General features: G+C 37.6%; 2 protein-coding genes across 10 annotated transcripts in view; one reads left to right on the top strand and one right to left on the bottom strand.

The window, feature by feature from the left end:
- LOC146531717 (prominin-like protein) overlaps positions 1 to 4,162 on the top strand; it is a 35,562-nt gene extending 31,400 nt beyond the window's left edge. For 2 of the 7 annotated variants that reach the window (XM_085197839.1, XM_085197836.1), the window contains 3 exons: positions 550 to 674; positions 1,114 to 1,205; positions 1,655 to 4,162. In XM_085197839.1, coding sequence (XP_085053965.1) covers positions 550 to 674; positions 1,114 to 1,205; positions 1,655 to 1,657 — 220 coding nt within the window. In that variant the 3' untranslated portion in view covers positions 1,658 to 4,162. The other 5 variants (XM_085197841.1, XM_085197837.1, XM_085197842.1 and 2 more) reach the window with 3 other exon arrangements.
- A 1,125-nt stretch (positions 4,163 to 5,287) lies between these two features.
- The window catches only part of LOC146531716 (sodium-independent sulfate anion transporter-like), a 30,776-nt gene continuing 18,889 nt past the window's right edge, over positions 5,288 to 17,174 (bottom strand). For all 3 annotated transcript variants that reach the window (XM_085197848.1, XM_085197849.1, XM_085197850.1), the window contains 10 exons: positions 16,867 to 17,133; positions 13,290 to 13,417; positions 11,642 to 11,734; positions 9,961 to 10,153; positions 7,939 to 8,103; positions 7,453 to 7,640; positions 7,114 to 7,228; positions 6,434 to 6,738; positions 5,854 to 6,065; positions 5,288 to 5,550 (listed from right to left, as the gene is read on the bottom strand). In XM_085197848.1, coding sequence (XP_085053974.1) covers position 5,550; positions 5,854 to 6,065; positions 6,434 to 6,738; positions 7,114 to 7,228; positions 7,453 to 7,640; positions 7,939 to 8,103; positions 9,961 to 10,153; positions 11,642 to 11,734; positions 13,290 to 13,417; positions 16,867 to 17,133 — 1,667 coding nt within the window. In that variant the 3' untranslated portion in view covers positions 5,288 to 5,549. The remainder of the gene's footprint in view (positions 5,551 to 5,853; positions 6,066 to 6,433; positions 6,739 to 7,113; positions 7,229 to 7,452; positions 7,641 to 7,938; positions 8,104 to 9,960; positions 10,154 to 11,641; positions 11,735 to 13,289; positions 13,418 to 16,866; positions 17,134 to 17,174) is intronic.

The raw sequence follows: 17,174 nt of genomic DNA, 5'->3' as shown, positions 1-17,174 counted from the left end.
TATATATTATTATTATTTCATCTGAATTCTGTTTGAAATTTCTTTTTCCTTAAAGTTCACATTCCGAGCCGACGGCGTGGAAAGAACCTATTGGTAAATAATTTTATTATTTATTATTTAAACACGACAGAACGAGAGTCTCTCGTCACTTAGAGCCATTCGTATGAGTACATTGAAATTGAGCAACAGCTAAATTTTGGGACAAAAACTGTAATCACTGATTTGTTAAAAGTATCAGTTTTTAGTAGGGCCGTCGGTTCGCGCATGAAATTGGGCAAAAAGCTACATTTTGACAAAATCAGTTGTAATTGATCAATTAAAAGTTTGAGGGTAGTTGTGCCGTCGGTTCGGTCGTGCATTGTGTGTGTGTGGGTGATAAGGTACGTTGGGGTCAGATCGCTAATGGGTCAAGTATACCGTATAGGCAGACGCCTAAAGTATGACGTGTGACGCCGGTCCTTAGATCTCCACGGCGTGGACCCATCAGCGGCGGTACCCCGGCGTGCCACATGTACGGGGTGGTAAGGTAACCTGCGTGTGTGTGCACAGCGCCTACAGCGCGGAGAAGCGCGGGGGCGCGCGGCGGCGCTCGGCGGAGGGCGCGGGCGCGTCGCACGTGGCGCCGCCTGTCGACGCACACCACGCGCGCAGATATAATGATATGGCGCCAAAGTAAGCAGAGACACTTTTTATACTTGCATTTTTTTGTCATAGTGCGCACACAGTTTCCCATATAAAGCAGGGTACGCAGAGGGAACCTGGGAATCTAAGGTTGAGACACTATATACTCATTAAAACAATAAAGAATTATTTTATTCTTCGTTAGGAAAAATACGGGAAAAGTTATACTTTTAACTTGTCTTTATAATTATTACCTTAAATTGAGAATATAAATTTTGTCACATAATTTATGCCAACAAGTAAAGTTTTTGTCTGTCTGCTTAAACATCTTTTGGGATTGCCTCTGGTGGTTCACAACTTTTGTGTATATATCTCGAATACATCCTCATAGTAGTCAAAAGTCAGTATTTGGAGATTGTACATGATCATTTATCACTTTTATGACATACATATATACATATACGGTAATGAGTGAGCACTCGTCGTGCGGGTGGCGGTTGCAGGCACTGGGAGGAAGGCCCCCCTCGCTACCACGGCCCCACGGAGTACGAGCGGCCCCCGCCATACTACTATCCCGGACCAACGTAAGTATATATGCGTTATGTTGTGTATTCATAACTTGGAAAACTAAAAAAAAATATATATAATATTTTTGTAATAATATGCTTTGACTTGAATGGACTGGACAGGAATACTGTATTTGTGATATTTTCAGTTTTCAGTCATATATAAGTGAAGTGATTGATATATAACAATAAATGAAACAAAATTTAGATTTATTGAAGTCTTGTAAAAATCTTTCTTGATAAAGGTTATTATATATTATAACAGTACTTAGTACATGCTAACCTATAAACACCGAAACAAGCAATGGTGACTAATATTTTTAAATTTACATTAATATTAGAAAAGTTAACAAAAAAAACTTTGTAATTTACTTTAAGAGATTTTTCATGATAATAAATATTGAATGTTCTATTTTCATCTGTTGATGTAATTATATTTAGTAACATAATATGTTATTCAATTCCAGTGATAGACAGTAAACTCGCTCTCGCGGATCTAGACGACGACGACCTGCTGAAGTACTGAGCACCGGACATTCCGCAACCAACCAAATTAACAACCATACTATTTATAAAGTAACCAAATGGCTAAGCAATCTATAGAAAACAATTTCAAAATAGTACTCTTATGGTGCCGATTATATTATAATTAAGATTAACATAAAATATTTTTCCATTCTAAAGTTAAGAGGGTCTCATAAAGCCATACACAATTATAGAATTAGACATAAAACAAATAAAAACAAAAAAAATACTATTTTTAGAATAATTACTATCGAAATATATTTATTCCGGCTCAGTGGTCAGGCTGGGATGGTGTGGACTTCAGTTCTAGGTCACGATAACTGCCATATAACGACTGTTTCGTTTTTTATTATTTTATGTAAAGGGCGTGTACTATTTAATATGAGGCGCGAAGAAAACTGTTTTAATTGTAAAGTTTATTATAGGTGCTTCAAATCTCACCAGATAAAGAAAAATTAAAAACGCAAAGAAGAATGATTATATATCTTTACAATATTATCATAAAATGGTTTTGTCATCATAGATATGCTAATTTAATTATTTCACGTAACCCAAGTTGGATAGTACGCGCCTGTAGCTCAATGTGTGTTGTTACATATGTGTGTATGTTAAGAGCGGGCTCGCCGCACAAAACACTACGACACTTCTTAGGTGTCATATATTGACAAGAGGCTCAATATATACCATTTTGTACATTATAGGTAAAATGTGCGGTTCTAGATGCACATAGTATGACCGCTTTATAATATATATCGACACTCCGATTGGACTTTGGCCAAAGTCTATAAGGCAAGTGTGTGAGTGAGACAGAAGTGTTAGAGCGACGAGCGAGGGATGCATTTATATTGTGAAACTAGTGATACAGTTTACTCTTTATAAGGTAAGTATTTAGGTAACTTAGGTAATGTAAGGTAACGTAAGGTAACGCCCACAGTATACCATTGTAAGTTAAGTCCCGGAATACTCTAGAACTTCGTGTCGACTTAGTGCTAGTCTACACAAACCGTATTTTACTCATATCTCAAATATTGCAAATAGGATGTGAACTAAAATAAAACTAGGCTTTGTTTGGTTTCTTTGATCACAAATCGCATTTTAATTGTAATATGGTAAAAGCTAAATCATAATTATGATTAATTTAGTTTAATTGTGATTATTAGTAAGTGGCAGTAGTGGAGGTCTGGTGATGATGTCAGTGTCATATCTGAAGAATGTTGTAAAGTCAGTGCAAGTCTCGAAGTGACAGCAACTAGAATTTAGTTTTAGTTAATTTTTCGTTTAAAAAAATGATATATAGGTGAGCTATATATACATTAATGTTAGATAATATCCAAATGAATGCGACCGTTCGAAGCGAATTTATTTACTCTTACCGCGCGTTACGATCCTCCGTCTTCCTCGTCTTGTAAGTTTGGGCTCACTTTTAGTAGAATTTATACAAAAACATACATCGTATCGTGCCAGTAACTGATGATTAAACTTTAGTTAACTAATTAGTTAAACTTTTGGTTAACTATTAGAAAAAGAAATGAAGTGTTTTTTATATATATACATCGTAAATATAAGTTTAAAACTATAATTAAATTTATCTAAATCATTTTGTAATTCATATCTGCTACAAGCCTTTTTTTTATAGAGTAATTTTAAATTTTTTAATAAAATCCACAAACTTATACAGCCATTAAGATGTTCTGCTCAATGGTCCTTGACAATCGCAGCACCTGAAATGTCTGCCATCTTGATGTTTCCTATAGGATGCATCGAAGACCACACACACACTTATAGGATTCGATATTTTTATAGATTTGATTTGGCTTTAGAGAAAAAAAGATTTTTTTATAAAATGAATGGCGAACGTAGGCTTAGACGTAGACGAGTATTCCTCAACTACGTATATTCGGTTGTCTTATTACATTCATTTTGTTAATATCCGCACGTTGGCAAGTTTTCAATTTATATAATTAAAATTATATTTAAATGTTTTATTGATTAAATTATGTAATATTAAAATAAAATAAAAAATACAAATTTGCTTTTTTGGTCCTTGCCAAGCTGCGATATATCGATATTAAATAAATATCGTCGGCCGAGAGTGTAAACCTGGTAACAGTCTAAATAGAAAGAGAGACAAAAAAGTATAAAAAAACGATGAGTATTTGTATATTATCTGAAGGTTTATACAGTTTTGAAAATTGATTTGTATTCTTTACTGTACGAAATAAAATATAAAGAATATTTTCTATATTTTTTACACTTATGAATGATATAAAAATGACATACATAACGACAAGAAACGGATTTAGCAGGTTTATACTTTGGAGTCGAAGATACAATATGAACATTGTATGTGTATGTATAACTGAGAGGAGGTGAGAGGAGGGAGCGCAGAGAGCGGAGGCTGTGCGCAGATCTGTGTGACGATTGTATAATAAATATTTGATTATCTCCCATTTTTGTCTTATTATATTAAATTAATATTATATTAAATGTTATCCATATATATATAAAAGGACTTGTCCTCACTGACTGAGGTAAGACGCACGCACAGCCGTAACCGCTGATGGAAGAAACATGAAATTTGGACAGATGTTTACATTCGTAATCTGGACATCCACTAAGAAGGGATTTTGAAAAATTTTAACCCTAAAGGGGTGAAATAGGGGTTGAAAGTTTGTATGGAAAAAAAATTAAATCGGTGATTTTTATAAAATTGTAAATTCAGACTCTTCAAAATATTTCATTGAACACATGTTTTGTGGTTTATTTTAATTCATCCCTAAGGGTGCAAATAAGCAGACGAAGCTGCGCGCGTCCGCTAATTTAATATAATCAATAGTGTATGATATTGTTTGAATTAAATTAGAATGCCTAATTATGGTGATAGTGGTTTCAAATTTAACTTTTTAATTTCTATTATTATGTTGGTGATCCGAAAACAAGCGTCGAGTTCCCCTGCATTTAACTTAATTTTGCTACTAAAGAAATATAAAAGTAAAACACTATTTATATATAGCAGCAATAAAGCAGGATAGACAAAGATAGATGTATAATGTTTTTATCAAGTATTTTATCGATATAAATATTTAATTTTAAAATTTAGAAATTTTGTTGATGGCGGTACTTGTCAGCAGATCTGTTTTCTGCGTCGGTGGAGGATTTAGTTAGAGTAATTCAACGATTATAAACAAAAGTGGCGCATACTTTATCTGCACAATCAGAATATAATTTTTATTTCAGCTTCACGCTGTATCCCGCGCACAGCAGGGTAGGCTGAGGGAACCTAGTGTTAAGACACTCCGTTCCCCACTTTCTGCCGAATTCTGGAGCCACCGCGTGTTGAGTGGCAGAACTCAACGCCGCGCTTTGCCTCGACACCAGAGCGAAGAAATGGAAATATTTCACTTCCTCGAGTGGGGATCGAACCCACAACCGTCGCGTTACAGTCACACCCTTGTGCCGCTGCGCCACCACGGCCGCATAAATAAATATTAGTTTATTATTCAGTTTGTAACATAAAAGATACGCTTGAATAATGAAATCAGTTCACGATAAGGAGTGTATTAGAAACACATACAAAAAAACATTCGAGAACATTTATTCATTCACAAATCTAATACTGTTAAAGACTCGTCGGTCACCCTTACTTAGATGTACATTAAATTATTTAAATTAGATAAATATAAGTTTGTCTAAATCGATATTTACATACAAGTGTAGTTTCTACAGCGGCGCGGGCGGCGGGCGGCGGGCGGCGCGCGCCCCCCCGAGTACTACGGTAGCTGACTACAATCACGCATATTTTTATTTATTTTCCACCGCAACACATGTTTCCTGCAATCTGAAAATGTTTCATTAAAATACATGTTACAGCTAATTTTATGTGTTAAGCTAATTTTTGTGTAACAAAAATTAATTCTGACATTAACAACTGTATATATGAACTTCGACCTGGCTCGAAACAAATGTTTAATAATTAAATCAGGTAGAGCACTTGGCCGGTGAAAGTATCTTTTATATTATAATAGCTCAAAAAATATTATATAAAAAAACCTATATAATATTTATTGATTTCAATAATTTAAGTGGATTCAAAATGAACAACAAAATATACAGATAAACGTTGTGTCTAAATTGTACATACCACGTGTTGCCACTGTCAGCACTACCGCCAGTGACGGCGGCTCGCCGTCTCTGCGCGGTCAACAGTAACCGCTCCAACTCCGCCCGACACGAGCAGTGCACGAACTCACGCGGTTTAACGCCGCGGAACACCTCCGCGATGGACGGCTTCACATTGTAGAAAATGATCGTCTGACCGCGAGCGTGGAAGTCCTCGATAAGGGCCTTTATTCCCTGTTTGTAGTTTAAATTTAAGAAAAAATATTATTGGTAATTGTAATATGAGATTTGGTCAATGTAATAACTGTGTTTAACATGTATAAACACAGGGGCGCAATCGTGTAAGCGCGACAGGTATTGGGTTCGATTCCTAAACGAGGAAATTAAATATTTAATATTTTTATCTCTGTGTTCTGGTGTGGAGGTAAAGGCGGGGCGGCGTTGAGTTGTGCGACTCTATACGGAAAGTGGGGAGCGGAGTGTCTTCAGACTAGGTTTTCTCTATCCCGCTACATGTAGGATAGCGTGAAGCTGATTTATTGATTTATATACATAGTATGTTATAATAGATCACATATGTATGGATGTGGACACACATATACCTTAGCGGCGGTGAAGTCGGCGGCCTGCACGTGGTGCGCGTCCAGCACGAGCGGCGCGTCGCCGGCCGCCTTGCGAAGCGCGCGCCGCACGAACTCGGCCGCCGGGAAAGCGAGCGCGCGGTCCACGCGAGCCAGTGCGTAGCGCACGCCGCCCTCGGAGACCACGCTGGTGACCCTGACGGCGGGCCTGGCGGAGGCGTAGAGCAGGAACAGCAAGTTGACGGCGATGCCGAGCACGATGCCGAGCTCGAGGCGCGTGAGGAGGCACGCGCCGAACGTCACTACGCCCGGGATTATGTCCACCTCTGGAAAGATATACGGGAATAATATATGTACATATGCCTTCATTTTTTTGTTTTACGCTTAGGGAACTCGGACATCTAGTATAGTCTTGGTAGTTAAATCGGCATTCACGTCAAATAGGTCATTGTCCCCATTACCTAACCAATTTGCAAAGTCTAGGAACCTCCTGTTCCTTATTTTCAGGCTAAAGGAAGGTTACTTTATTAAAAGGAAATCTCATTGGTACGTAATAAACTTATTGAGTAGCTGAGGGTAGTTAATCTCTTTCGTAATTTTTTTTGACAAAACCGCCTTTTACGTTATTTTATAATATTTATTGTTTAACCAAAACTAAAAGATATACCTAACTGGATATGAAAAAAAACTGATCATCTTACTCTTAGTCCGCCATATCGGCTTGAAGACGTGCAGCTCCATCATGAAGACGACGGCCGCGATGATGACGGCCGCCAGCGACGCCTTCGGGATGTAGTAGAAGTATGGAGTGAAGTACTGGAAAATATCATTCAAAAATCGGATATTATTTAAATTAAAATTATGATTACTATTAGGTAAGCAATATAATTTAAATGAAAACGCAATCAATTAATTAATTATTGTAATTTTTCTTTTCTTCTTTTCTCTAGTGGTCTAGAGTCAAGTTCCCGCATAGAAGTATTTTGGAAGATCCCATCAATTTGTTGCTATCTTCTTCATTTTAACAAACTAGAGCCCACCTGCAGCGCCAGCAGCACCAGCGCCCCGGTGTAGAGCCCCCCGGCGGGGCTCGCGACTCCCGACGCGTGGTTGACGGCGCCCCGCGATAGCGCACCCGACACCGGCATGCTGTGCACCAGCGACGACGCCATGTTGCACAGCCCCAGCGCCACCATCTCCTGCGTCGCGTCCACCGAGCCGCCTTCAGCTGCGATATATATCCATATAGTATAGGAGCTGTGTAACTATAGCACAACCTAGCCCAATCGACGGTACGAAGGAAAAGGGGTAACAGCATTAACTTCATGCTCGAAAAAAAATGAACTTTCTCACAATGACATTCTGCGTGCGGGAGGTAACTGTTGTTTCATATAACAATTGTGTCAAATTGATCGACGAATGTCACCTCAGTCTACTTACCTATTTCAAAATGGTTCGAAGAATGGTACTATCCTGTTATAATTATGTAGTGGTCAATGAAGATCTAATCTTAACGAGATACTCACAGAAAACCTTCGCGAGCGCAATATTTTCCAAAATCGATAGCAGCGGCACCACGAAGATAGCGGAGCCGAGAGTCGACGCCATCTCGGTGAAGGTGTAGGTGTGGTTGCCCACCGTCGCGGAGAATGGCGGCAGAGAGATCTCCGGCAGCCCTGCTTTCACTTCGCCTGGAGTGAAGGAAGGAAGGAAATGACTTTTAACCTTAGATGATGAGGCCAGTCGAGGCGCAGAGGCACAAGCTTGCGATTGTAAAGTGTAAGCGTGATAGGGAAGGGTGTGGGTGCAATTTCCAACTCAAAGAGCTCGAACATGTGAAATATTTTCCACTTTCCTTGCTCTCGTAACGAAGCAAAGCGCAGTACCAAGTTCCGCCACTCAACACTTAATGGAGACTGAGTGTTTTAACACTAGGTTCCCAGGTTCCCACTGCCTACTCTGATATATGCGGGATACAGCGTGAAGCTAAACAAAATTGTCAGTTTGAAAAGCACTCGACTAACTACAATAAGCATTTAAGCCTACTCTATCTAATATTCGTGCAAGATGAAATTGAAATTACAAAAATATAACCAAAGAGAACTACACAGACAAGACATATCGATTTTCCAATGTACCTATAGTACATTGTAAACATTCTAGTGACGTATAAGAAACCAGCAACAACTGGAACGGTTTGACTGGAGAGTGCCGGATAAACGAGCTGCATTCGGCTCGAACCATATTATAATAATAAAGCGACTGTTTTACCTTTTAAAACTTACGTTACATTACAAAACTGTATAAAAGTACATTTTTTTATTTAAAAAAAAAAAGGAGAACCTAATCTATGTTTACTTCTATCTATATTTAATGACAAGCGGACGCGCGCAGCTTCGCCTGCTTATTTGAACCCTTAGGGGTGAATTTTAATAAACCACGAAACACGTGTTCAATGAAATATTTTTAAGAGTATCAATTTCAAATTTTATAAAAATTGGTGGCGTTTTAAAGATTATTCCATACGAACTTTCAACCCCTTATTTGCATCCCTAGGGGATGAATTAAAATAAACCACGAAACATGTGTTTAATGAAATATTTTTAAGAGTCTAAATTTTAAATTTTATAAAAATCGGTGGCGATTTAAAGATTTTTTCCATACAAACTTTCAACCCCTTATTGGCACCCTTAGGGGGTAAATTCTAAAAAACCGTGAAACACGTGTTCAATTAAATATCTTTAAGAGTCTGAATTTACAATTTTATAAAAATCGGTGCCTATTTAATTTTTTCCCTTACAAACTTTCAACCCCTATTTCACCCCTTTAGGGTAATTTTTTTTAAAAACCCTTCCTAGTGGATATCCAGATTACGAAAGTAAACATCTGTCCAAATTTAACGTTTCTACGCACAGCGGTTACGGCTGTGCGTGCGTCTTACCTCAGTCAGTGAGGACAAGTCCTTTTATATATATAGATTAAGATTATATAGACAAGTGACTGACTGACAACTGACAGTCCATAAAAATTATAGAATTGAAAACAAAACAAGGCTGTCTTATGTATTCTCAAAACTAACTGAAAAATTTTAAAATTATAATAGCAAATGAATTATATACGAAATATCATTAAATATACAGACTGTAACACGATCGACGGATCAACGGTTGTCTATTGGTAGAGGATCTCAGTCTATTTCACCTCATGTATGTAAGCTTCAGTTAGATTTTCAGTTGTTCGGCAGATATTTGAGAACTTTATAAGCCGATTTATAAGCCGATACTTTTAAAATATTGCATTATACAAAAGGACTACTATTGAGCTATATTGAGAAAAAAAAATCACGAAGGCAGACTCGACAGTCGGGCAGTATTTGCCAATTTTCTTCAAAAATCCGACTTTTTCCAAAAAATCACAAATTCTCAAATATCTGCCGAACAACTGAAAATCCGCTAACATACATGGGAGGTAAAATGGATAGGTCTTGAGATCCTCTACCCATAGACAACCGTCGATCGTGTTACACCCTGTATATTAAAAAAACCTACCAGTCAACACAAAAGGTTGCTTATTTTGCGTATCGAAGTAGTAAGCGAGCGCCGCGCACACCAGCACCACGGTGATGTTCCTCGTGGTGGAGAGGAACCACAGAGATTGGGAGACGATTGCTTTGAACCGGCTGCCCTTCTCGATCTTACCGTCTTCACTGTCGCTGCTGCCAATTTTTATGTCTTTTACTTTCTGTAAACAAACAAACACAACATCTATTGTCAAAAATACAGCTGACATTTTTTTTATTGAGCCTAGTGTTAAAACACTTCGCTCCTCTCTTTCCATCGAATTCTGGAGGTATTGTGTGTAAAGTGGCGGACGACAAACTCAATTCAAGAGCGTACTAATGAAAATATTAAATATTGCATTTCTAGAGTTTACAGTCACGTGCTTGTGATCCTTCTGTTTATATGTATACAAATAAAATGTACGAGGAATCTTCAATAACGACAGTCGATGTAAATAAATGTTTGCATAACATTAAACCATTCATGACTAAGTAACTAATGTATGTGAGACATATGCACATCTAAAACGTCAGGTAAACAGGAAGTCGACCTTTGCGGTTAGATAGCATCTCCAGCAACCTGCACGAATGCCCCGCGATTTATGCCTGGGATACTTAGTCATCATAATAATTCTTTTGTACTAGAGGCGTTTCAGTGATTAAGTTAAATACTAATGATTCTATGGATAAGTGAGTCTCGTGACGCAGGGGCGTTCTTGGGTAATTTTACTACACGCACAGAAGGTGAATGTTTGTTATAAGTGAATCTTCGTGAGATTGTTTTATTATTTTTTTTAACGCGAAAGCGTTCGAAGGCAGAGGGAACCTGGGAACCTCAGTCTCCATCCAAAGTTTTTCATTTGTTCGCTGTGGTGCCAACACCGAGGACGTCCAGAGGCTCCCCCTGCCTGTCCTGCTGCACGCGGCTGCGGTTACATACTCGTACATGTAACTGTTATTGTGATTGCGCTCGACATCGACAGTGAAGGTGCCAGGTCGCGCTACTTAAGTAATACCATTTATAGAATGTTTAAATATATTATCTGGGTTGTTTTGTATTGAGAGACACTGTTTCATTATCCGTACGCGAGCGTGTTGAAATAACTGTCAAATAAATAAGTAAACAAGTTAAACATTCAAATTCTAATCAAATACTTAACTATTTGTAATCGGGGGAGAGTAGAGAGAGTAGAGAAAAAAATGTTATGCCACAAAGTTTCATAGTGTTGAAAAATTATAGCATGTCATCGCTGACTCTGCTCCCTCTCGTGCCTACCTGGATCATCACCAGAACGAGGAATCGAACCCATAACATGCCGCGTTTGCAGCATGCTAGTGCGCTACGTCTAGCCTCCACTAGCTACGTGTATTCATGAACGTCATGAAACAACGCAGTGTTTTGGCACTAGTTTCTTTTCAGCTAACCTGTTTGGTACTAAGTATGAAGTTAAAAAATGATAATATCTTCATTGTTATGTGACACAGTTGAACAGAAAAACAGGTTTATATTCAAAATAATATTTCTTCTCCGGTACCTATAGTAAGAACTGCGGTGTTAAGTTTCGCCACCTAACATTCAGAGTCATTTTTTTAGGCGAAAAATTATAGCTGAGGCTGTCGTGGGGGACGGGAATCCTACAGTAAAGTACATATTTTCAAAGCACTCTCACCCTGAGCAGTAACAAGACGACGATACAAGACACGCCCAGCACGGTGTCCCACAGTCTGGTTTCGCCTATATGTTCGTACATACCGGTCCACACCTGCCGTGAAAACACACTTCTTTACATTATTGTAAAAATACTTATTTCATATTAATGCCATGCCGATTACTAATTATTTTCATTTCCTCCCTTTGATAACAAGACAAAGCGCGGCGTTGACATCCGCCACACGCAATATCTCGATAATGGGGACCTCTTATTACAAGGTTCCCTCTACCTCTCTCACCTCTGCCTACTCTGGTATGCGTGGGATACAGCATGAAAAAACAAAAAGAAGTAAAAAAAGCAGATGTGATTAATGTCCCTGTTTCTTCTTTTTACTTGTTACAATGTTATAAAGTTCTATTCTCCACTTTCCACCCTTCAGAAATATTACAAAAAGTTACGTTTAACAGCCTCATGCACCTTTGTGTGTTATATTTACCGCAATAGGAATTAAGCCCATAACCATCGCGAGAGGTCCGATAGTTACGTAGTATCGTAATGCGGTATAATTTGGGCTAAACTGAGTGCCTTAACGCTAAGTTCCCTCTGCCTACTCTGCTACGCGAGAAATCACATAAAACAACATTTTTTAGAAAGGAGGACCTTAAAAACTATTAAATTAAACCAGGTAATAAAAGTTAAAGCACGAATATATGAATAAATAAATCGAAGTTAATGATTTGACGAAGGCCGATAGAAAGTACAAACGAACAAAAACCAACTAAATTGGTTACCAGTAAAAAATGATGATTACTTGCTGACAGACTACAGCAGCTACCTACAGACTACTCGCAAAAACTACATTGGGTACTAGAAGAATAAATTAGATCGGCACAGTGCTGTGTTGCTGTGAGATGCAGAGACATCTTGCGATCATTCAATATTTGCGGCTTAAGTAAATGTTTTTTTTAATAATCTCATTAGGTTTCTCAAAATTACTTTCGATAATTTTTACATTTTTCTCAAAATTAAAAAAAAATATAAATACTGAATGATGCTATGAAATGCCGAGACGTATTTTACTTGTAATATAATTCGCATGTTTTTTATAATAAAATTTTTGTTATTTTTTTTTAAATTAATTTTTTATTAAGCAACTGAAGATTCACATTTTTTGGGTATTAACAAAATATAGTGCCTGTTTAAAGTAACGAATACGTAATATACTAATGTAAGCACTTATTAGAAATTAGAGCAATTCTGTACTATCCAATCGAAATGACGTGGATTTGACAGATTTTTTGCTTGAGATGAAATATAATAAAAATATTTTTAGTACTTTTATAATTCGTTTGTTTGTTAATGCTGGTATGGTGTAGGTATTTACCTATGCGGGTTACAATTTACAATTGAAGAATTCAAAGGGCTACAGCAAATATATTTTTTCTACTTTCTCTCTGCGGGCAGGATGAAGGAACTTAGTGCTAACGAACTCTGTTTCCCACTTTTCGTCCAAATTTCGAGACATTGCGTGTTAGTTGGCGGAATTCAACGACGCGCTTTGCTTTAAGAAGGGAGAAAATAGAAATAATTAACTCGTGAGTAATAATCGAACCCACAAAAGCCACACATTGCCGCTGCGGCTCAACATTCACTACCTACATATTACCTGTAAGAACTTTCCGCCAGGGAAGCTGAGCCCCAATATGTTCTTCACCTGCGTCGTGGCGATGATGATGGCGGCGGCTGACGTGAAGCCAACTGACACCGGCCCGCTGATGAAGTCGATTAGAAAACCTGTAAAATATTCACTGCTTCATACACAACTGTTAAATATTTTTCGATAAAATAACCAAAACTATACGTTTGGTGGAACTTAGCATAAAAAAATCATAGGTGGTGTAGATTTCTGTGCATCGGGTTCAAATCTGCATTCGTCTTATACAATCAGTAGATTAAAAACAATTAGCATACGAGTTCGTGTAATGACCGTGCACTTGTGGGCTGCTTGCTGTAATGAGAGCTCACCATACGAAATGAAACGTCTCGAGTTACAATTGATCATTTTACAGAAGCATTATTAGATAGTTCGTGAGTGTGACTTGCGAAACTATAATATAATTATAGGTTAAGGTAGGAAAAAATACTTATTTAGAAATAGTATATACTATTTTATACTATTGTATTTTATTATTTAATGTATTATTTTTATACTTATTCTAAGAGTGTGGATAACGCTTTAAAAATGTTAATAAGAGGGAACCTAAAACACTGCATTCCTCACGGACTACCCAATTGTGGAGACATTTCGTGTTGAAGGATAAATAAATTAATCAGCTCTGAAGCTGATTACAGCCTGAGCTGTATCCCGCATACAGCAGGGTAGGCAGAGGGAACCCCCGACCGTCACATTGAACCCCCCAAGCACACACATAAGTCACACGTGTATTTAATAACCGATGCAAATGAACCCGTTAATGACAGTCGTAGCCTTCCTGTACTAATTGCAAGGTCGCAATACCGGTTTCAAGTAGTTCTCGAATACGCTGTAATTTCTATGACGATTGTTTTTCTTAACATTGTTTAGGGTTTGTAGGACAAGTAGAGTGTTAAAGAAGCAGTATTTTTTCAGAATTCGGACCCGCGCTTCTTGGCGCCGCAGCACTAAATTTAACTACGGCTTCAAATTAAAAAAATCTTTTTATGTTCGATAGTTCGCTTAGGGTTATATTATACTGATCGGTCTCACCGGTGAGTCCCACAGTACCGCTCATCCGTAAGGCACGCCTTCCGTATGGGCGGTCTGCGTAAATGCATTTCCCAGCGAAAAAAAAAAAAAAAAAAGGGTTATATTATACTAGTCGACCTGGGCGGCTTCGCCCGCTTGAACTAGAAATATTTATTAAATATATTTATATTCAATTTAGGAAGTGAATTCTAAAAAACCATAAAACACGCGTTTAATGAAATATTTTTAAGAGTCTAAATTTAATTAGGTGGTCATTTAAAAAAAAAATTTTACAAATTTTAAACCCTTATTTCATTCCTTTAGGGTAAATTTTTTTTAAAATCCCTTCTTAGCGGGTGTTCACTTAATGAGTGTTCACAAATTTCACGATTGTACGCACAGCGGTTACGGCTGTTGTGCGTGTTAACCTCAGTCAGTGGGGAAATGTCCTTTTATAACATACAGAGTTCGTTAATAATTCCGATGTAACCCGCTACACTACACGCGGTCGTCAGTCGTCAGGTCGTCAACCACGCATTAGCGAGACCACCTGCATTCCGAACATTTTCATTCTTTAAAGAATAATAGCGATATGCTTTGTATTAATTTTAAATAATTCGTGACTAAATAATACGAAGTAAATATCCCGATAAGTATACCTACCGGCTAAATAAATGTTATATAACATTTAAAATGTATTATAAAAAAATTTTAAATAATTATTTTTACAGTTAAGCCTATATATTATCCAGAACATCCCTATAATCCTATAGGTTCGTTCAAAACAAACAGAAGACACTAGACAGACAGACAGATAGAAATTCCGTTTTTTCTCTTCGACCTGCGGAGCCGAGGGAAACGAATTCGAACTCATGTACCTAAAGTAAGTATCTTCTTGGAATCTTTCCATATTCTCTAACTCTTCAACAAGTCCTAGATATTTGATATTAGTTAGTTGGCTTGGTTCTTTTACGCAATCTTGAGAATAATGATCTTGAAAGATTGACGGACAGGTAGACAGATGGACGACAAAGTTATCCTATAAGGGTTCCGTTTCTTTTCTATTGACATACGGAACCCCAAAATTTAAAAAAATGTTCCAAATTTTGTAAAATTGAGGATCAAGTGTAATGAATGGTGACACACTTTATAAATATTGCGTAAGCATGTTACTTTGTCTGTTTAAATTAAATGTGACAAGTTATTTTTTACGTAAAGTTCATTTAGCTTTCGAGCTCAGCCTTGCTTTACAAATTAACAATAAATAAAATCGTAATTGTAAATAAATATGCTGTTATCATTGATTGTTCAGTGTTGAGCTCCACGTTGTATCTCGCATGTAATTGGAAGGCAGAGGGCGCCTAGTGTCGAACGGAGAGCTTGCAAAAGAAACACGAAACTGAAAAGTTAATAAAATATCTACAAAAATGCTTTCAAAGGTGATATTTACGTTAAGCATAGCATACATACTCCGCGCTAAGACAGTGACGTCACGCATTCAAGCGACGCACAATAACACCGCATTGTCCAAACAAGGTGTTTGTACACAAACGACTATTTTGATACACTCTGTTATAGCGTTATACTCCGTGTAGAGTTCCTGTGGTCTGCTTCTATTCTATACTTAGCTATATTTGTTTCTATACAGTCTTTATATTTTTTGTGGACTTAAAACTCTGACAAGATTTTTTTAACCTTTATTTCCATGAGTTCCATTGACTAATATGCTTTTTGTACGTAGCAGGGTAGACAGAGCGAGTCTAGTGGTGATTCTGGAGGCATTGCGTGTTGAGTACCAGCACTCAGCGCCGCGCTTTGCCTCGTTACCATAGTGGGAAAATAAACATATTAAATATTTCACCCTTCAAAGTGGGAATCGAAAACACAACCGGTCACGTTTACTCGGCTATCTAGAAATAAAATAAATGTTTAAATCCTTTATTCCAGTGAGTGGGCACTACGCCAAGAACAAAATGTTAGTACCTTTTTTTTTATTTTCCCGTACAATTTTAAGTAAATATCGAAACATATGGAACAAGTCTTCTCTTGTCCATCTCTTTATCTCTAAATGGAAGGACTCCGTAACGCACTCGTAGCTCGTAGGACGCGCTTGGCTGACTGTTTTTAATTCCACACTGATTTTATCAAATACTGTAGAATTTATGATCATTGCTAGCATATTAAAAAAATACTGTTGCGAATCATAAATGTTTTTTTTCTAGAACTTGAATGATTAAAAAATACTTAACATAACATAAAAAATATAGGTTGATGACAAAATATAATTGAAACGTCTTAAAGTTTTCCATAGAACGGATATTATACGGAATACGGAATATTCATATATTACGGAACGGAAAAGATATTAATTACTTTTCTCCACTTGCCTCGACGACTGATCTCGACGCCGCGATTGTTCTTGTTACCAGAATGAACTTCACGCGGTTACAATCACATAAGGCGCCACAACGCCCTTCAAAACAAACTAATAAGTAATAACAACAACAACAAATCTTACCTAATTGTAGAATACCCATTATAAGTTCAACACAGCCGGACAGAAACGCCAAGAGCACCGCAAACTCCGGACCCAGCCCATGCAAGTTCTCCCTGGTGAGTATAGCCGCGATGGCGGTGGGTCCTATCGCGGAGTCCTTCACGGACCCAAATACAGTGTAGACGAAGCAGGCCATGAAGGAGGAGTAGAGTCCGTACTGTGGTGGTAGACCGGCCACACCAGCGTAGGCTATCGCTTGTGGTATCACTGTCAAGCCCACTGTTATACCTGTAACACACATGTATATTATATATTTGAATTGATATTAA

This window comes from Heliconius melpomene, chromosome 15 (assembly GCF_056956725.1).
Source record: "Heliconius melpomene rosina isolate 202511_hmr_F chromosome 15, ASM5695672v1, whole genome shotgun sequence".
Classification (NCBI taxonomy): Eukaryota; Metazoa; Arthropoda; class Insecta; order Lepidoptera; family Nymphalidae; genus Heliconius; species Heliconius melpomene.
Note: the sequence above shows the minus strand (reverse complement) of the source record. Positions and strands in the feature narration are given on the sequence as shown.